General features: G+C 63.9%; 1 protein-coding gene across 1 annotated transcript; it reads right to left on the bottom strand.

Annotated features, from left to right (window-relative positions):
• Nucleotides 1-5,004: 5,004 nt before the first annotated feature.
• LOC120388700 (snake venom vascular endothelial growth factor toxin apiscin-like) lies at nucleotides 5,005-13,994 on the bottom strand. The gene is made up of 7 exons (XM_039510722.1): nucleotides 13,869-13,994; nucleotides 10,517-10,547; nucleotides 9,051-9,247; nucleotides 8,293-8,372; nucleotides 6,922-6,951; nucleotides 6,248-6,313; nucleotides 5,005-5,654 (listed from the first exon to the last, which is right to left on the bottom strand). The coding sequence occupies exons 1-7, from the start codon at nucleotides 13,914-13,916 to the stop codon at nucleotides 5,618-5,620; spliced, it is 489 nt and encodes a 162-aa protein (XP_039366656.1). The 5' UTR covers nucleotides 13,917-13,994; the 3' UTR covers nucleotides 5,005-5,617.
• Between the last annotated feature and the right edge of the window lie 6,977 nt (nucleotides 13,995-20,971).

The raw sequence follows: 20,971 nt of genomic DNA, 5'->3' as shown, positions 1-20,971 counted from the left end.
GTCTGTTTAGCTTAGCAAAGAGAAGGTTCAGGGGTGGCTTGATCATAGTTTCTAAGTACCTGCTTCGAAGCAGATATTTAATAATGGGCTCTTCAGTCTAGCAGGCAAAGGTCTAACAAGATCCAATCTTTGGAATTTGAAGCCAGACAAATTCACACTGGAAATAAGGCACAAATTTTTAACAGCCAATGATTGTGGCAGATTCCCCATAACTGGCCATTTTGAAACCAAGCCACTCGCTGAACTGTTTTGTAATGGATTGTGGGAGAACTTGTGTCTCCTCGGCCTGTGTGTGGAAGTGTTTTTAGCTCACCAAGTCAGTAAACAGGAACCATGTGAGGAGCTCGCCCGACCCTTGAGCCCCAGGACGCAGGGAGACCAGTCCAGTCCAGTCCTGAAATGGGGCGCCAGTGCCATATGGAAGCCGGCTGCCCAAGACTGCTGCAGACCGGTGGCTGGTCAGTTTGGTGGTAACAAGCCAACCGTCGGTGTTGTGGTGATGGAAAGTTGGGAGGTGATTGTTCCTGTGCTTTGTCCCCGGGGGGTGGCGATTACTAAGGGCCCCGAAATACTGGCTGGCTTTGAGCTGATGGCGTTTCCGAGTCATGTAGGACCGGGGTAGTCAGTTATTTTTTATCAAGGGCCAGAGTAAAAATATAGTCGAGGTCCACACTCCAGAGAAAAATTCAAACAATAATAACGATAATAAGTAAGTAGAAAGATTTCAGGGTCCATTCAAAAGCGTCTGGCGGGCTGGATTTGGCCCGCGGTCCGCCTGTTGACTAACCCTGGTATAGGAGCCTTTGCTGGCACTCCTGTTCCCACGGTCTGCCTAGCACAAGGGGCCCAGGAATATGGCAGTTGGAAAAGAGCCTTTGGACAACCACAGAGGGGGATTGGTGGACCCAGCATGGGACGCGCCGGCCAGGCACATGGTCCTAGAGCATTCCAGAGGTCTGGCATTTACCTGTTTCGACAATTAGGGGCTTTGGTCCCTTCCCCATGATACGGTTATCAATGGGGCGTTTGTGCCCACTGTTGCGTGGATGGCCAGGCCCACCCCCTGCCCTGGCTTATGAAGCTGAACCCTGATGAGAGAGCACCTGGCAGCAGAAGGCTCCGTCACCCCAGAGCAGATGCCGGATGGTGGGGGAGTGCGCCTGGGGCAGGCTGAAGGCCCATCATCCAGGCCCTCGCCTCCCTGGGGTTAGTGGCTGCCTAAAAACCCATCGCTTGTTCCCGGGGGGTGCTGCCACTGCACAACATACACCAGGACACGGGCCAGAGCTGTCACCAGGGGCGGGCCACAGATTCAATGCAGGAAGCCTGACAATGGCCTCTGCTCAGTGGGGCTGGGTCTAGGACAGCAAGAGGCGAGAGGGACGCCCTGTGTGCCCCCAGCCATGTTCTGCAGGGGGAGATGAGATCCCGTGGAGACACTGACTCACCTGGACTGGCCATAGCTGTGTCTGTATCGTTTATCTGTGGCTCTGTTAAACGTCCCTCTCTTCGGGGGGATATTGAAAAGGTCTGGGCCTGGGTCAGGTGCCATTTCTTCAAAAGGGCGTTGGGCTGGGATGCATCACCAGCCCATCACCCAGGCCCTCGCCTCCCTGGGGTTAGTGGCTCCTGCCAGGGGCACAACGAAATGGGGCAGGGCAGCCCCCTCACCTTAGCCCCGGACTTTAGTACACATTCACAGTGCCAGTCCCTCTGGTGGGGGGAGACCAGTCCCAATCTCTCTGGTGGGAGGGGATGGGCGAAACGTCCCGCCTGGTTCTGGTCTCCCTGGTGGGAGACAAGGGGGGAAACGTCCCGCCTGGTTCTGGTCTCCCTGGTGGGAGGGCAGGGGGGAGACGTCCCAGCCGGTTCTGGTCTCTCTGGTGAGAAGGGAGGGGGGAAACGTCTCGGCCAGTTCTGGGGTCTCTGATGGGAGGGAAGAGGGGAGACATCCCGGCCAGGCCTAGTCTGTCTGGTGGGAGGGTGTGACGAAGTGGGAATGTTTTTAATGTTTTGTTTGAATAGTGTGAATGCCTCAGTTTCCCCTGTGTGTTACTCAAGTATCTAGGTGGTGGGACAAGGGTGTGTGATCATTGCAGAGACCCCTAGTGGGCAGGTGTGAGTGCTGGCTGGCTGCCTGGGCACAGACAATTGCCGACACGCTGTAGCCTGGCAGCTGATGGCCTGGCTGCCCAATTCTACCCCCTTCCCTGAGTGTGTGCTGTGGGGGAGGAGATGGTGTGCGGGAGGTGATAAGCACCAGTTTTTTCACTGGCTGCCAGTGAGTGCCCCAGCCCTGGAGCACCCGAGGAGTGAACACCTGTGGTGGGAGCATGGGGGTCCCTAGATGGGGCAGGGGTGGTGCCATCGTAGTCTTGAGGGGGGTCTGGAGGGTGAGCTTGGGGATGGGGGGGCACCATAGTCTGGGCTGGGGCGCACCCTCATCTGCAGAGGGAGTGGGGCCATGGTTTTTAGTAGTTATCAGACCAATTCTAGTAATAAATCCTTTATTGGGCTCCAAAAGAGTGAAGCTCCCTAATTGCATTGTGAGCTCCCTCGAAGGAACCCTGCCCATAGCCAGGAATGATCAGCTCCCCTGTCTAGCCTGAACAAAACAACTTTGGTATCCTCCCTTGTCTACACACAAACAAATCTAGGGTCCTCACCTGAGCATGGGTAGGATTTTTTGTAGAGAAACAACAATGGTTCAAGGACGTGTTCTGATCCCTGGATCCAAACGCTGCATCAGTTCCATGGGGACTTCATCTTCCCCTGACTGATCATGCTGGGGGGGGGGGGGGCTCTGCCTGACTCTAGCACTCTGGACCCTCAGCTACCATCATCACCTGGGACCACTGATCCATTCAAGCTTCATGGAGTGGAGAGAACCCAGCTCTCGCTCTCTTCCCTCCCCGGCCTGTGTTTTTTTGGTTTCCTCGTTCGCTCTGCAGCGATGCTCCTCGTACCTAAGCTAAAAGATCCCTGCCGTGCCCAAAAATCCTGTGGGGTTTTCTCATCAAGTGGGAACTTACTACCAGAACAATTGTAACGTGAAAGTGGGGAGAGAGACGTGCTGAACCAGGGACATATGAAGGTGGCAGCTTGGAGGTGCTGTTTGACCCAGTCTGCTGAGTTCAAGGACGTAAGGGGTCAGCTTGGGAGCACTGATTAACGCGGTGCTCTCAGATGGTGGGTGTGTGTGTGAGAGAGAAACATTCTGGGGCTGGAGGAACCCAGCCCTGGGGAACTGAGGTGCTGCAGGATAGCGCTGGTGGGAAGGAACTTGCAGCAGGGGGTAGAGCTCTGTATGAGAACACACATGACACAGGCAGTACATTGATAGGATTACAGACCCTCCCCCTGCCCCCCGAAGAATAACCCTAATACCTGAGCGTACCCCAAAGAAACAGGCAAAGCTGCTGACACGGGACATTCTGCTCTAGCATGTGAAATTCAGGGAGCTGGGGGCGAACTTGCTCTAGACTCTCAGGCTGATTGGCTGCAAATGGCTCTGAGCACAAACTGCCCAGCCCTGAGAGGCCAGCAAGGTGGCATCGCGCCATAGCACCAGGCCTGTGCTGGGGTCAAGCCAGAGCCCATGGCGTGGCCTGTACTGCATGGGCCACGCCTGCCTCCGAACTCCACCAGCCCAGCCAAGTCCCTGTCTTGTCCTTCGACAGCACAAGCCGTGTGTGCTGAGCCGGTAACGGTCAGTACATTTGGGGTGTGCGCATGTGCGTGTCCCTTTGTGTGCATCCGTGTGAGTGTATCCCTCCGGCTGTGTCCATGTCCACCTCCATGGCCCTCTGCATATATTTATCTGTGTGTCGCTCTCTCTGTCTGCGTGTATCCTCTCGTGTCCCTCCCTCTGTCCCCCTCCATGTGGCCTGGTCTATAGTGAAAAATTAGACTGGGGCCTAAATCACTCAGGCCTGTGAAAAATGTCACGCCCCGAGCACCACAGTTAGGGTGACAAACCTCCCGGGTAGCCATGGCTAGGCCAAGGAAAGGATTCGTCTATTGCTCTAGCGCCAGCGACGCACAAACCCCTTCCATCAGTGGAGGAAGCGTCTGCACTGCAATGCTACCGCAGCAGCCTGACTGTGGCATCGTACCGGCGGCCATAGGGTGAGGTAGGTGTGTCTGTCCGTCAGTCCATCCATGCCTCAGCTGCACCGTTCCAGGGGCCGCCCGCGGGAGCTGTGCCCTCTCACTTGCATAGCCCCAGGCACCATTTCAGCCGGGTCGAAATGCCCCAATCGTCCCCCTGCCCCCGGAGCCCAGGCACAGCACAACGCAGCTCCATTGCGGCTCAGCCCCTGGGTTTCCTCCCTCTGGAGCGAAGCATGCAGTGGGGGGACAGGATCCTTCCCTCACCCCCTGCATCCTCCCCGCTAGCCAGTGGAAGGGGGTGGGTTGGAGCAGGCTCAGTGGACTGGTGCTGGGACCAGAACAGCCGTCCGAGCTGCCCCGTCCATCTGCGTGGGCCAGGCACAGGGACTCAGAGGCTGGTGGGCTGGGCCTGCTGGTTCTCAGGGCACAGGGGCAGGAGCTGGTTTGGGGAGACCAGGAAGGGCTTGAACCCCAAAACTGAGGCCACTCTGTGCTCTCTGCAGGGCCCCCCCACCAGCACTGAGCTCATCACGCTAGGGGGCAGCACATGATTGTACAGCTGGGGGCTGGTCGGTGGGGCGGCCCCCTGACATGGATGGTGCTTAAAAGAAATGCTCTTAGGGTGTGAAACCAGGGAACCCACACCTGTACCAACACAACCTAGCAACCCAAACTGAGTCCCCAACAGCCTCCACCTTTCTCCCCACGCCAGAGCCGCTACCTTCTCCCCTCGCCCAGCCTGCTGCCAGGAGCTGTGGGTCACATCACCCACTCGCAGGGCCCCGGCACAGTGTCACAGGTGTGCTCATTCTGGGGGTCTCTGGGCTACTCCTCCATTGTGCACCGGCAGGGCTGGGGCATCAGCCAGGCGAGGAGACACTCACGACAGGGCAGGGAGGAGACGGGGTTTATTGTGGGTTCAGTATCTGTGCATGGGTTATACATGAGCAATCTGCAGCCTCAGAACAGGGGAGGCCAGGCTGGGCGTCGCAGCCCCATGGAATTCACTGGCTCACATCTCGCTACGGGCGGCTCCTGCTCCCATCCAGGGGGACCTGGTTCCTATCTGGGGGGGGAGGCTCCTGAAGCTGGGGGGAGGGGGCTGGCTCCTGGGCTCCCATTGCTGGAAACCCCCATCTACCCACTATCCGCTCCTGGCCCTGGGGCACCTGGCCTGAAGCTCCCTTTGCCAGAAGTTCAGGTCTTCAATTCCCCATCCAGCTGCCTTCAGCCCCTGCCTACCCCTGACATCAACCTGGGAGCCCCTGGCCGCCCGGGCAGAACCCCCTGGAATGAGTCCCCTCCCCCCACTGCCCTAGAGGCATCACCCCTTGCCCCTTTCATGTGGGGTCACCAGCCCCCCAGCCTGGGTGCTGCAGGTGGGCTCGTTCACTGGGTGCTGGAGGCGGTCCCAGCTCCAGTCTGCTTTGGGGGCTGCACCCTGGACCCCCACCTGGGGGCAGGACCGGTTCCTTCACCCCAGGTCTTGGCCTCGGCTGTGGCCTCAGCTCCTCGGCTCCCTCTGTGACGGGGGCTGGCACCTGTGGAGGGAACGCAGCCAACGGCCTCACGCAGCAGAACCGGACCGGAGGGGAGAAGGGAGGGTGGAGCATGACTAGGACAGAGCCTCCCTGGGTCCATCACCCACCCCCACCATCCACCCCTGTGCTGTGCCCGACCAGGGCCGGCTTTATGACCCGCGGACCCCAATTGGACTACCCGGCGGCGGTCCGGGGCTTCGGCAGCACTTTGGCGGCACGGGGTGCAATTCCCGGGGAATCGGCTTAAAGACGGCCCTGTGCCCAACCCCCATTGGAGAAACAGCCCCCTCTCTCCTGATCTGCTCACCCTGATTCCTGAGCCTGCTGGGACTCCCCTGGAGCACCCCAGAGCACAGGGCCCAGGGAGAGCGGCTGGGCGCCTCGGCTGGTGTCCCCCTGTCCTGGCCAGACATCATGGGAGGGAGAGTGGGCGAAGGTCAAGGGGGCTGGAGCCCAAACCCCCTGAGACCACAGCAGTCTTTGCCCCTCCCCGCAACTCCCAGCAGCCTCTGCATTGTAAGGTGCCCCCACCTGCCCACACGATCGCCCCCCACACCAGCCCCTCTGTCCCCCATGCCCTGGTGTGTACATACAGGGGGGTGGGGAGGGGCCCAGGGCCCGGCTCCCGAGGTCTCCTCCTGGCACCTCTCTTGCTGTCTCTGGAAGAGGTGGGGGGAGTTACTCTCTGCATCCCAGGCCCCCTGCCCTGCTCCAAGGGCTCCCTTCCCTCATCCTGCAGCTCTGCCATGCCCCACCCCCCAGGTTTTGGGCACCAGCCCAGGGAACTCAGGGCCCGGGGGGGGGGGGTGGCACCAAATGTACAGATCACAGCACCAATTGGCACCAGCCAGAGCCTTGAGGTCCCAGACATGGCTCCAGCCCTGCGCCAGAGCCCCCGGCCATGCTAAAGCGGGGGGTGGGGGGAGGAGGAATCTCTTCCCGCCCCCCCCTACTTTCTGACTTGTACTCACCCTCCCTCACCATGTCTGTCCATCTCTCCCCTCCCCGCATTGTGGCTGGGGGTCTTTCCCAATTCATCAAACTTTCTAGGGAACCTCCCCATCACCAGAGAGCCCAGTCCCCCCTGCTTCCCTCCCCAGCCCCCCAAGGAACCCTCTGCACCCCAGGGAACCACCCCCACTTCACTCAATGAACCCTGTGCACCACAGGGAGCCCCCCATTTCCCTCTCCAGCCCCCACAAGAAACCCCCTGCACCCCAGGGAGCCCCCCTGCCCCCAGGCACTCCCACCCCAGGCCAGCACCTACCTCTCGCTTTTCAATCGTTTCCTCCGAGGCCTGAAAGCAGAGAGACACTGGTAAGGGGGTGGGGGGGGGGAGTAGCTCAGCCAAGGACGTGTCTCGCTGTGGGGGATGGTGTGCAAGGTATGGAACCCCCACCCCCAGGGTCCTGGGGCTGGGACCCCGACTGAGCTCTGGTGGGGCTCAGGGCCAGTCCGGGAACCGACAGTGAGTCCCTGGCGGGGGCTGAATGAGCAGCACAGCTGCCCCCTACACCCACAGGCCAGCATCCCCCGCACTGGCCACAACCCACCCCCAGCACATGTACCGGCCCCCTCCCCCCACACAGCCACTGTCCCCCTCTGGCCACACTATCCCCTCCCCTAGACATAGGATCAGAGAATATCAGGGTTGGAAGAGACCTCAGGGGGTCACCTAGTCCAACCTCCTGCTCAAAGCATGCAACAGCCACGTGCCCCAACCCCTCACAAGCTGCACACCCACCCACCCCCGCCATCTACCTGTGTTCCACCTATGCCTGTACCCGGCCACAGGCCCCCCCACACACCAACATGATCTGGCCATGCCCCCCACACCTGCATGCACCAGCCATACCCCCCCACCTGCACGTGCCGGCCGTACCCCCCCACACACCTGCACGCACCGGCCGTACCCCACACACCTGCACGCACCGGCTGTACCCCACCTGCATGCACTGGCCGTACCCCACACACACCTGCATGCACTGGCTGTACCCCCACCTGCACGCACCGGCTGTACCCCACCTGCACGCGCCGCCATACCCCACACACACCTGCATGCACCGGCTGTACCCCACCTGCACGCACCGGCTGTACCCCACACACACACCTGCATGCTCCAGCTGTACCCCGCACCTGCACGCCCGGCCATACCCCACACACCTGCATGCACCGGCTGTACCCCACACACCTGCATGCGCCAGCTGTACCCCACCTGCACGCGCCGGCCATACCCCCACACACACCTGCATGCACCAGCTGTACCCCACACCTGCACGCACCGGCTGTACCCCACACACACCTGCATGCTCCAGCTGTACCCCACCTGCACGCACCAGCCATACCCCCACACACCTGCATGCACCAGCTGTACTCCCCTGCATGCACCGGCCGTACCCCCCACACCTGCAGGTGCCGACCTTACCCCCACACACACCTGCATGCGATGGCCATGCCCCCCCATCTGCAGGTGCCGGCCATCCCTCCCACCTGCATACGCTGGCTGTCCCCCCCCCCAACCTGCATGCACTGGCTGTGCCTCCCTCACCTGCACAGGCTGGCCGTGCCCCCCCTCACCTGCACGCGCTGGCTGTGTCCCCCCCCACACACCTGCATGTGCCGGCCGTGGCCCCCCTACCTGCATGCGCAGCGGCTGTGCTCGGTGAACCTCATCTCTTCCTGCTGACTCTTCCCCTGGATCGGGCTGAGGCGGACGACCTGGCGGGAGGATGCAGCTCATTGGTACCCTGGCACCCAGCACGCCTCATGCCACCCCCCTGGGCCACTGCTCCGCTGGCCACGCTCAGTTCTCCCAGGCAGCAGCAAGGCCAAGTACTGACCAGGCTGGGGGGCTACCAGCTGGCCAAATGGGAGGGAAGCCAGTGCCCAGGGGGCAGGAGACAGGGAGCCGGTGGGGGAAATGCTCCCCTGCCCCACGGGATGCAGCCTGGACGCGCAGTCTGCCCGCGGCCCCTAGGCCCCACCATAATATAGTACATACTGTACCATCCCAGGGCACCAGCAGCCTGTAGGACTCACCGCCACAAGGTCTCAGCCAGGCCAAGAGCCGAGCGGGAGCCAGAGCTGGCCAGACGTGTCTCTGGCCCAGGGAACAGCCGGTTACCCTCCACGGGGTCAGAGGACGAGCCGCCCCCGCCCTCCAGCCCCGGCCAGATTATTCCAGAGTTAACCACCAGGGGGCTCTAAGGCAGCTGGGACCAGCCACCGCAGGAGGCGGGATACCGGGCTAGATGGGCCTAGGGTGGCCAGATGTCCTGATTTTATGGTGGCCGGGGGAGCCAGGGCAGGAGCACAGGGGGCCATTTGCCAGCCACAGCCCCACACAGGACAGGGCCAGAGCCCAGGGGTCAGAGCGCCCCCCACCCCCGGACCCACCTGCATGGCCACGGGGCGGGTCTCCACGGCGACACACTCCAGGTCCTCGTCGCCGCAGCAGCCAGCGCAGCGCCGCAGCGGGACACAGGACGGCTTGAACACATGCTCAGCCTCGTGGGGGAACTCGCCCAGCACGTCCACCAGGGTCTCCAGGGCACGGCAGTAACTGCGGCTCCACACCTCCTCGAAGGGGACCACTGTGGGGAGCGGGGGAGAGGAGAGCGACCAGAACTGGGCTGCAACTCGACCTTTCCCTGCTGAGCCACAGGGCCCCTCTTCCACCGCCCGCTTGTGCTCAGCCCCTCCCCAACCCCCCCACTGCCCTGTCCTCCCCCTGCCCCTCCTCAAAACCCCAGCACTGCCCTGTCCTCCACCACCCCCAGCCCCTCCTCAAAACCCCCCAGCACTGCCCTGTCCTCCCCCACCCCCAACCCGTCCTCAAAACCCCCCAGCACTGCCCTGTCCTCCACCACCCCCAGCCCCTCCTCAAAACCCCCAGCACTGCCCTGTCCTCTCCCAGACCATCCTCCAAACCCCAGCACTGCCCTATCCTCCCCACCCCCAACCTGTCCTCAACCCCACCACCACTGCCCTGTCCTCCCCACCTCTCACCCCCAGCCCTCCTCAACCCCACTGCCCTGTCCTCCCCACCCCAACCCATCCTCAACCCCACCACTGCCCTGTCCTCCCCACCTCTCACCCCCAGCCCCTCCTCAAACCCCACCACCACTGCCCTGTCCTCCCCACCCCAACCTGTCCTCAACCCCCACCACTGTCCTGTCCTCCCCACCTCTCACCCCAGCCCCTCCTCAAAACCCCCACCACTGCCCTGTCCTCCCCACCCCCAACCCGTCCTCAACCCCACCACCACTGCCCTGTCCTCCCCACCTCTCACCCCAGCCCCTCCTCAAACCCCACCACTGCCCTGTCCTCCCCACCCCCAACCCGTCCTCAACCCCACCACTGCCCTGTCCTCCCCACCTCTCACCCCAGCCCCTCCTCAAAACCCCCACCACTGCCCTGTCCTCTCCCAGACCGTCCTCAAAACCCCAGCACTGCCCTATCCTCCCCACCCCAACCCATCCTCAACCCCCACCACTGCCCTGTCCTCCCCACCTCTCACCCCAGCCCCTCCTCAAAACCCCCACCACTGCCCTGTCCTCCTCCACCCCTCACTCCCAGCCCCTCCTCAAACCCCCCCTGCCCAGTCCTCCTCCACCCCAGCCCCTCCACAAAAACCACCACCACTATCCTCTCCTCCTCCAGCCCCCACCCCTGCCCCTTCTCACCCCCACCCTGGGCCCTGAGTCCCCTGCCCTCCCAAAACCTCTCACAGCTCTTTCTCCGCCATCCCCTCTGCTGCCCCAGCCCTGCTGCCCCTTCCCAGGGCACTCTGAGTGCGGGGGGCAGCAGAGCTGGGACCAGGTGGGAGCCAACAGCTACAGCCGAGGGGGCGGGACACTCACCTGCTGCTGTCTGGCCCAGCAGCGGCACCACCTGAAACACAAGAGACCCGTTAGAAACCAGCCCCCTCAAGGACCCCTATTCCTGCCCCTCCCAGCCGCCCCCAGCTCCGGCCCCCCAGTCCCTGCCCCCATCGCCCCAGCCCTAGCTCCCCACCACAGCCACCCCCAGTCCCTGCCCCCATCGCCCCAGCCCTAGCTCCCCACCACAGCCACCCCCAGTCCCTGCCCCCCTCGCCCCAGCCATAGGTCCCCACCAGCACCACAGCCACCCCAGCTCTGGCCCCCAGCTCGGCCCCAGCCCCTAGCCCCCCCCCAATCACAGCCAAGTCTCGTGAACCCTCTGCTAAAAATGAATATTTCCAGGGATTTTTCTCCTTCACATGAGTATAAATTATAAAAGCCGCGATCTTGGAACGATAATATTTGTTATGACATGTTTATTACACACTATTTATTAGTAATTATTATGTATCATGCCAGTAGATTTATTACATTATGAAAACGGCACCACTCTTCCAAGCTCTCACTTTCCTAGCTTGTAGCACTTGGAATAAGCCTGGTCTAAGACAAGGCTCCTAGGTTTCATCAAGGAGCATCCGATGTGAAACAGCAGGAAGGGATTTAAGAAGCCCACTCAGAGTTCCCCCTACACAAGCATTCGGGTCTTGAGCAGTCCAGGCAAACAACGCACCTTACAACAAAGCTTCAACTCGTTCTTCCTAATAATTTAAGAAACAATCCTAGCTGCCTATTGCATTTTAAAAACAGCAAAAAAATATCCCCCTCCCTTTCCATTTCTTATGAGTCTTGAAGTTTCAATCTCCTCAGTGTGACAGAGATGCTTGCTTTGATCTGCTTCGCTCTTGGAAGTCCAGGGGCTCCGGGCTGCTGGCCCCCTGCTGCCCGGGGTCCCTAGGGACAGCTCTGGCCGGCGTTAGGGATTTTTTTCCCAAGAATCCCCTGTAACATTTTCCGAACCCCCCAGGGTTCACAAACCCCAGTTTGGGAACCACTGCTCTAGCCCCTGTCCCTCCTCCACCTTCACCCCCTAGTTTTCCCACCTTCCGGCTCTGGAGGGGGCAAGCAGAGGTCTGCCCCTCTCCATCACTAGATGGTGCCCCAGGGGTCAGAGTTAAGGCGGCTGGTCCCTTACCTCCCGCCTGTCATGGGATGGGGGGGGTCCCGGCTTGTATGGCTTCCACCCCACCCCTTCCAGCTGCAGCCCCAGGCTCTCTCACCAGCAGAGCGAGCTGCAGCAGCAGAGAAGGCCTGGGCGAGGGGAGAGGCCAAGGGGGCAGCACCCAGAGGGGTCATGGTGAAAACTCGGGAGCCTGCTGTTCCCAGTCAGCCACCAGAGGGCGCCCCAGCTCCATGAGAGCAGGTGGGTGCCCAGCCTGGGGCCTTGGGGTCACCCAGAGCAGCGGGTAGACCCGGAACCTCCTGACTTGGGGTCCTGGGTTCTAACCCCAGACCAGGTGGCCCCAGTCACCTCTTCCCAGAGGGGCCGATTCCTACACGAAGAGCAGCCACCTCTGGGATCCGGGGTGGCAGCAACAGGTTAGGACAAGAAGTGAGGAAGAATCGGGGCGGGGGGATTAGCAGAGTGGGAATGGGGCAGAAGACTGGGACTACCTGCTACCCCCCCACACCACCCACTCCCTCCCCCCTCACACCACACCACCCTCCCCCTCACAAACACCCCCCACACACCACTCACCCCACCCCACCCACTGACCCTCCCCTTACAAACACCCCACCCTCCCATACATAAAACCTCCCCCTCCCCGATACCACCCCCACACTCACCTCTCCCCCTCACACACACCCCATCCCACCACCCACTCCTCCCCACCCTCCCATACATACAACCTCCTCCCCAATACCATCCCTCCCCCATACTCACCTCTCCCCCTCCCCCACACACCTTCCCTCACCCCTCACGGCCAGGGAAGCTTTAATGATCTCAATGTGCCAATCTCATCCGCCTAGCTGGAGGGGTGGTGGTGGGGGTGGGGAGAGGACTGGCGGTGCTATAACCCAGACGGGGTAGGGTGCCAGACAGCACATGTGAAAAATCGGGATGGGGTGGGGGGTAATAGGAGCCTTTATAAGAGACCCAAAATTCAGGACTGTCCCTATAAAATCGGGGCATCTGGTCACCCTAAGAAGGGGGGGTGGTCCTGAGTATCCGAAGCATCCCGGTGGCTCGCAGGGGGGCGGGGACGCAGGTTTAAAGGCAGCCGGGCTGCGGTGGGGGGGGGGGGCGCTTATGAGCATGTGCCCCAGAGCCCGGACTCAGGGTGGGAGCGGGGAGCCGCTCACCTGAACCCGCAGGACACTGGGGTTGGGGGTGTCACACACGCCCCGCACCTTCGGGAGTGGGGGCTCAAGGCCAGCGCCGGGCGCAGGAAAGGGGGGACACGGGGGCGCCGGCGGGGCCGGGGCCGATGTAGCTGGAGCGGGGAGCCCCGTATGAGGCCCATGGGCCCCGAACCCGGGGGCGGGACGCGCCACAAGCCGGGCGGCTGGAGCAGGCTGCGGCGGGAAGCTGGATCGGAGGGGCTGGCTCAGTCTGCGGGGAGCGGGCTGGATCCGTAGGGGCTGGAACAGACTGCGGGGAGCGGGCTGGACCCGGGGGGCTGCAGCAGGCTGCGGGGAGGGGGCTGCAGCAGGCTGCGGGGAGGGGCTGGATCCGGGGCTGGATCAGGCTGCGGGGAGGGGCTGGATCTGGGGGCTGCAGCAGGCTGCGGGAGGGGCTGGAGCAGGCTGCGGGGAGGGGGCTGGAGCAGGCTGGGGAGGGGGCTGGATCCGGGGGGGGGGGCTGGATCAGGCTGCGGGGAGGGGGCTGGATCCGGGGGGCTGCAGCAGGCTGCGGGAAGAGCTCCGCTGCCTGCGGGGCCGTGTCCCTCAGAGCCGGGCTGGGCGCGACCCCCGCGCAGGGCCTGGCTCAGCAGCGCGGCGGGACAGGAGCATCGGGGGCGCCCCCAGGCGGAGGGGCCTCAGCTCCATGTACCCGAGGAACCGCGCCCACTTCAAACCGGGCCCGCCCCGTCTCCAGCGGGCTCAGACCCGGCCCGGCTCCGAGCCCCGGCCGCGCCAGCCCCCCCCCGCCGCGGGGCAGCAGGTGCCGGGTGAGCCGAGCACTTGGCCAGGCTGGGAAAGGCCGCGGCAGCCGCTCCCCCCTCCCCGGACCCAGCAGCTGGCAGGAAGCGGGGAGAGCCGGCCACAAACCGGCCCGGGGCAGGGCGCTGCAGCCCCGCTCCGCTCCCCAGCCGGGCCGGGCGCGGTGCCTGGCCGGGCGCCCCGTCCACCCAGGGCTGCAGGCGCGCCGGGCCCTCCCCGCAGCCCTTACCTGGCACAGCAGGGCGGCGCCCAGCAGCCACCGGCTTCCCGGGCCCATCCCGGGGGAGCTGCGGCCCGGCCCGGCGTCTCTGCCCCCGGGGGCGCGCTCTGCCTGCAGCCCGGACCGGAGCCCGGCAGCGTCTGACGCTGGGGCTGGGCTGAGCCGCGGGCTCCGGGCTGGGGGGGGCGATGGGCAGAGACAGGAACCAAGGACGTTCCAGAGGGAGGGTCCAGCTCCAGAACCGGACCTGCGCTCCCGCCCCAGCCGCCAGCAAGGGGGAATCGGGGAGGGTTATTCACCCCAGCGCCCCATGCATCACCCCGGCCCCTTGTACCCCAGCGCCCCTGCACCACCCCAGCCCCCAGCCACCCCAGCGCCCCCTGCACCACCCCAGCCCCTCGTGTACCCCCAGCGCCACATGCATCACCCCGGCCGTCCTCCCCTGCACCACCCCAGCGCCCCGTGTACCCCCTGCACCACCCGGCGCCCTCCCCTGCACCGCCCCAGCCCCCATGTACCCCAGCGCCCCTGCACCACCCCAGCCCCCGTGTACCCCCAGCGCCCCATGCATCACCCCGGCCCCTGCACCCCAGCGCCCCTGCACCACCCCAGCCCCCGTGTACCCCCAGCGCCCCTGCACCACCCCAGCCCCCATCTACCCCAGCGCCTCCTGCACCACCCCAGCCCCGTGTACCCCAGCGCCACATGCATCACCCCGGCGCTCCTCCCTACACCACCCCAGCGCCCCCATGTACCCCCACCGCCCCTGCACCACCCCAGCCCCCACCCCAGCCCCATCTACCCCCAGCGCCCCTGCACCACCCCAGCCCCCATCTACCCCCAGCGCCCCATGCATCACCCGGCGCTCCTCCTGCACCACCCCGGCCCCCGTGTACCCCCAGCGCCCCTGCACCACCCCAGCCCCCGTGTACCCCAGCGCCCCATGCATCACCCGGCGCTCCTCCCTGCACCAGCCCAGCGCCCCATGTACCCCAGCGTCCTCCTGATGCACCACCCCAGCCCCCATGCACCACCCCAGCCCCACATGTACCCCCCAGCGCCCCCTCACCCTGCACCCCCCCAGCCCCCCCTACATACACCTCAGAGCCCCCTTCACTACGAAGCCCCCTTCCGGAGCCCCGGGCTACATCCCCAGCTCGCTCTCCCGCCAGCAGGCCCCTCCGGCCCCCCGGCACAGCCCCGCCCCGCCGCCTCCGGGTTCCCGGAGAACCTCGTAAAGGGGCAGCTGGTGGGGGAGAGAAAGAGCAAAGTTAGTGGCGAGCGAGCGCTGGAAAGTGGGTCCCACCACAGGCTGCCCGCGCCGCGCCCTGAGCCCGGGGGGCGCTGCTGGGGACAGCAGGCCAGGGGCGCTCCCGGCCTCTTAAGGTGGCATCTGCTCCCAGGGTGGGGGCAGGGGGTTGGGTGGGGTCGGGAGCGGCCTAGGGTTTGCCCCCTGCCCCCCCTTCCCCCTCGGTGACTCAGTCAGGGGCTAACAGGGGCCAGGGGGCGCTTCAGCGCAGCGGGGCGGGGGCGCTGGGCTGCAGGGAGGGGGCGGGGGATCAGCAGGGGGCGCTGGGCTGCAGGGAGCCGGGTGGGCTCAGCGGGGGGCGCTGGGCTGCAGGGAGCCGGGTGGGCTCAGCAGGGGGCGCTGTGTTGCAGGGACGGGGAGGGGGGCTCAGCAGGGGCGCTGCAGGAAGGGGGCGGGCTCAGCAGGGGCGCTGCAGGCAGGGAGGGGGATGGGGGCTCAGCAGGGGGCGCTGCAGGCAGGGGTGGTGGCTCAGCAGGGGGCGCTGCAGGCAGGGAGGGGAGCTCAGCAGGGGGCTGTGGTCTAACCCCTGGGGGTCAGTAGGGATCCAGTGGCGCTGAGCGCGGAGGGGACCCACCTCCAGCCAAACCCCAAAGGGGATGACAGGCCGCCAGGTTGGATCCGGGCCCGGCCTTTGCTTCCTTTCCCACCCTGCCGTGTGGTGTCACCCAGCCGTTGTGTTCCACCTCAGAGGTGGCTGCATTTCCGTGGCTAACGATTGGCTCCGGAGCGCCTGGGTATCCCGGCTCTGCGGGGCTGACTCAGGGCTTGTCTGCACTGGCCATTCAACACCTTTACTCCTTCAGGGCTGTGAACAAACACCCCCGGAGCGCAGCAAGTTTCAGCGCTGGAAAGCGCCAGCGTAGACAGTGCCCCGGCGCTGGGAGCCTGGCGCCCCTCGTTCTTGCGTCGCGGTTGTTTGATCCCGCTGTTGCATTACTGCCCTGCCTGGGGTCCCTCTGGGGGCCTTCGCGTCGGGATGTCTAGCGCCCCCCCCAAAAGGCCGAGAGCGGGAGGCTGCTCCTAGCCCAGCCCCTGGGAGCGAAGGGCGCTTGCTAAGCAGCCGCTGCTCGCTGGGCTCCTTCTCACGAGCAAATAAACACGTCGGGGCTCCAGCAGAAGCGCGCAGGGGGGATTTTTCGGGCCTGGGGTCTGTCTCTATGGTGATTAGTTTACAGCCTCGCTCGGGGCCCGTCTACACACGAGCCCGGATCAAGGGTGAATGCAAAGCGGCACCGCCCTCGGGGACTCAAACTCTGAGGACGGCGGCTGGGAGTTCGCTGCCCTCCCCTTTTCCCGGGCAAGGCAGAGTCAGGACTCGAACGCAGATCTCCGCGGTGCCAGCCCTACCACTGCACTGTCCTTTTCCTCCGTGACTGTAGTGGGACGCTTTCTGCCACGTCTCGCCGCGCCTCCCTTCTTTTGGAAGGTGTGGCTGGTTCCAGGGGGGATGACTCCTCGCCCTGGGGCTGGGGAGGAGGAGGCTGGGGTATTGGGGGTGGAAATGGGGAGGGGATGGGTTGCACCTGTAGGGATGAGCTATGGGGCTGGAGAGTGGATGGTTGCCTGGGGGCGGGTGGTGGAGAGGGACTGAAGGGTTGGTCTGGAGGAAGAGTCTGGCTGGGGAGTGGGGTGGGGAAGGGGGCTGTGGTGGGCTATGGGGCTGGCAGTGGATGGTTGCTGGAGGGGGAGCTGATGAGGTGGGGAGGAGAGGAAGTGGGGCAGTGGGGTGGGGGCTGAGGAGGGCTATGGGGCTGGCAGTGGATGGTTGCTGGAGGGGGAGCTGATGAGGTGGGGAGGAGAGGAAGTGGGGCAGTGGGGTGGGGGCTGCGGCAGGCTATGGGGCTGGCAGTGGATGGTTGCTGGAGGGGGAGCTGATGAGGTGGGGAGGAGAGGAAGTGGGGCAGTGAGGTTGGGGCTGCGGCAGGCTATGGGGCTGGCAGTGGATGGTTGCTGGAGGGGGAGCTGATGAGGTGGGGAGGAGAGGAAGTGGGGCAGTGGGGTGGGGGCTGTGGTGGGCTATGGGGCTGGCAGTGGATGGTTGCTGGTGGGGAGGGGCAGCTGATGGGGTGAAGAGAGAAGGGAGCAGTTTGGTGCTGGGATGGGTGGTTAGGCTGGGGTGGGGGCTGCAGCGGGGGCAGAGGGACATTGGAGGGGGGGCTGGGACCTGCTGTCTCTGGCTCACTCAGCGCCCAGCCCAGGCTGCAGCTTCTGGGCCGGATCCTGCCCGGCTGCTCCCCAGGCCAGAGGCCAGCGAACAGGAGGAAGAGCCGTGCTGCAGGTGGCCGGGCACGCAGCATTGCCCCCTTAAGGGCATGATTGCATCAGCGAGCTCAATTCCTGGATGCAGCTGCTGTGACACTTGCTGGGCTCTGGCAGCCCCCGGGCAGTGCGGCGCACGGATACAGAGCCGACACTTGGCAAGGAAACGGCCCGAGCTGCTGGGTCATCGCCTGCCGTGTGCAGTTGGACGGCGCAGATAGCCCCAGCATGAAGATCAACTGCATGTCAGCGGCTGGGATCCCAACGCACCACAGACCAATGGACAGGCCATGTTATACACAGGGACCCCTCGCCTGCCGCTGAAATGCAGCCACCTCTGGGGTGGGGCGCAGGGGCCGCTCAGACATGGACCCCTCGCCCAGTGCCGAGGTGCAGCTGCCTACATAGATTCTTAGAGTTTCAGGCCAGAAGGGACCATTAGATCATAGTCTGACGCCCTGTGTAATAACGCAGGGCAACGCATCTCACCCGGCCGCTCTGTTAGTCAGAGCCCAGTCAGTGTGTTTGGCTGAAGCCTCTTCCTCAAAGGCAGCCAGGAGATGGAGCCTCCACTTCTGCGCAGGAGTTTGTCCCACCAGATAATCCCCCTCCCTGGTGAAAGTTTAGGCCTTAATCCCAGCTGGAAAGTGTCCGGCTACAGCTCCCAGCCCTGGGCTCGCTTCCTGCCTGTCTCCGGCAGATTGAAGATCCCAGTCTCACCTGTGTGTTCTCCCCTGAAAGGTGCTTAGACACTGGGATCGTCCCCTCTGAACCGTTCCTTGGGTCCGCTGAGCAGGCTGAGCTGGGTCTGGCCCGGCCTGGCGGCCATTTCTCCAGCCTTTGAATCAGTTTTGTGGCTCTTTTCTGCCCCCTCAACCATTTTGCAACATCCTTTTAACACGTGGCCCCCAGAGCTGGGCGGCAGGAGGGCTGGAGCTCAGTGGTTCAGTCTCGGCGGCTGGGAGGCTGCGTGGCCGGCCCTGGAGGACGTGAGACCCCCGGGGGGCGGGGGCCTGACCCACTGATGAGTTCCTGCAAAAGGCTATTCCAAAGCTGGGGTGTAGCCCCGATCCTGGGGCTCCGTGACGTTAGCTGAATATGCCTCCAGCGAGAATCGCCTGCAGCGGTGGTGCAGCTGTGTCGGTCCCAGGGCATCCGAGAGACAAGGTGGGGCAGGTCATAGCTTTTACTGGAGCCAGCTCCTGCTGGGGAGAGCCAAGCTCTGTGTGGCTCAGGAGCTTATGTCACCTGCAGACGCTGGCCCAGTCACAGATGGGACCTCGCCCACCTTGTCGCCTTGCCCCAGCGTCTGCGGAGCCGGGAGCCAAAGATCTCAATGCAAAGAGGGGTGAAGATCATTCTCCCCCTGTTACAGAGAGGGAGAGTGATTTGCCCTAAACTCACTGAGCAGGGAAAGGGAACCCAGGAGTCCTGCCTCCCTTAACCATTAGGCCCCACTTCCCTTCCATGGCCAGGAATAGAACCTAGGAGTTCTATTGGCATATCACTGGACCACCCCCTCTCCTGCCAAGGTGCCCCCTGGGCTGGGCTTGGCTCTGCGAGGGACCCTTTGTAGTGAGAGGCCCATAGCTCTTGCTGAGAGGGTGGGGTGTGTGTGGGTGTGTGTGTGTGTTCGTTCATGAGTGCTTGGGCAGAGCAGGGTTTGCTACGTTTTCCCCACACACAATGAGCAACCTTCAACATTCAGCCCGAACAACTTTTATTTTAGCAACTGGACAAGAAAGAACAAAAGTGAAGTCTCTGTGGAAGCACGAGCCCAGTGCGAATGAGTACATGTGACTGTGTGAGTGGGTGTGACTGTGCACTTGGCTGTGACTGAATGCACATGTGACTGTCCTGTGGTGTTACCACAGCCCTGCCTCCCCAGTGCCAGTGCAGCTGCAGGCAGGAGGCTGCTGGAGCTGCCACGGCGCAGGACCCATGAAGATGAGCTGCCTCCGCTGCACCGCGCGGGCTGGGTGGGCTGGGTTTGAAAGAGGCAGGGTGGTCTAGCAGAGGGCGCCGTGACGGGGGAGTAAGTCACTTCCTCTCGGGCTCGGCCGCCCGGGGCTGGCTCTGGCTCCAGGTCTGTGCAGCGATGGGGCCCTGATTTTGGGTGGAGCCACTGGCTGGCTCGTAACACACCTAATTAACACCTGTAATTAGATCAATTCTGGGCTGTTTTCCCAGCCCCTCATGCTCAGTGGCCGCGTCTCTGCCGTCCCAGCAAACACGGAGGGCTCTCTTTGCCCGTGTGGAGCCGGGAAGGCTCCCAGGCTGCTGCTGCCTTTAGAAACGAATCCTGTGTCCACATCCCAGGAGACCCAGCGCGGCACCGGGGGGAGGGGAGGGAGATTGGACCCCCTCAATCAGCACCAGTCCATAATAGCCCATCACAGCGACAGTCGGGGCTGGGGGGATCTCAGCCCACCAGCCACTCAGGCCCTCGCTTGGTCACTCAACTCACCCTGGGCAAGCGCCTGGCATGGAGAGGCCTGAAGTGGGGTTGCTCTGGAGCTGTGGGGCCGGGACCTGCTGGGGGGAAGACAGGGAGGGGAGGGCTGTGCCAGGCCGTGGCCAGCTTGGGGATGGGCTGGGGCCGTGCACACGGGCTGGGCGGAGGGCGCGGGTGACGGTTTCAGACGGGATGGGGCGGTGGAGTGCCCCAGTCACTAGGGAACGCCAGCTTTGGGAGATGCCGTGGCCTCATGCACGAGGGCAGGGAGGAGCTGGCTGGGTACCCTGGTGCCCCCACAGCCGCGGAAGGAGAGGAGGGGGCAGGGACAGGCCCGATCCCCCAGTCAGGGAGCTGAGTGAGGAGGGGGCAGCGCTGGGGGGGAGGCTTGGGGGCTCCAGCTGGGATGGCCAGGAAAGGGCACTTGGAGCAGGGGAGATAAGGAGGGGGCTGAGCAGGCTCAAGGACAGGCAGGGCCCAGCTGGCACAGGCGTGGCTCCCACTTGTGCCAGGGCAGCTTTTGGTGCCAGCTGGGAGGGCACAAGCAGGGGAGAGGGACGGGGCATCTCCTGCCCAGCACCCAGGCGGGCCCAGCAGGACGAGGTGAGCGCAGAGCAGGCTGGCAGCAGAACCTGCACGTGGATGGAGCTGTGGCCCCTTCCCCAGGGCAGGGCCCAGGCCAGGGGGACCCGCACTAGCCAGGGGTCAGGCAAGGCCCACTGAGTTCAGCCACCCCCACCCCGCCCGTGACACCTGTAGCTCCTGCTGGGGTCTAAGCCCCACGTCGCCCAGGACTGGCTGGGGCAGTTTGCTGCCCCTAGCGCCAAGGCAGGTGCCACAGCCCAGGGAGTCAAGGAGGCAGCCAATCGCTTACCAGCGCTACGTCAGTGTAGCCGAGAGCATAGCATGGGGGAGGGGTGGGCACCAGGACTCCTGGGTTCTGTCCCAAGCTCTGGGAGAGGAGTGGGGTCTAGTGGTTGGGGGGGGGCAAGGGCTAGGACTCCTGGGTTCTGGTTCTGGCTCTGGGAGGGGAGTGGGGTCTAGTGGTTGGAGGAGGGGGGGCTGGAGCCAGGACTCCTGGGTTCTGTC

Source organism: Mauremys reevesii, linkage group 22 (assembly GCF_016161935.1).
Source record: "Mauremys reevesii isolate NIE-2019 linkage group 22, ASM1616193v1, whole genome shotgun sequence".
NCBI classification, from domain to species: domain Eukaryota; kingdom Metazoa; phylum Chordata; order Testudines; family Geoemydidae; genus Mauremys; species Mauremys reevesii.
The sequence above is the reverse complement of the archived record's forward strand: the minus strand, read 5'-3'. Positions and strand labels throughout refer to the sequence as shown.

Coding starts and splice junctions, on each gene's coding strand:
- LOC120388700 (XM_039510722.1), bottom strand. CDS start 13,916: ATGGGCCCGGGAAGCCGGTGGCTGCTGGGCGCCGCCCTGCTGTGCCAG. Junction 8,373..9,050: donor CCCGCCCCGTGGCCATGCAG/GTGGGTCCGGGG, acceptor TCCTCCCGCCAG/GTCGTCCGCCTCAGCCCGAT. Junction 5,655..6,247: donor GGGCCCCTCCCCACCCCCCT/GTATGTACACAC, acceptor TTCCCTCCACAG/GTGCCAGCCCCCGTCACAGA.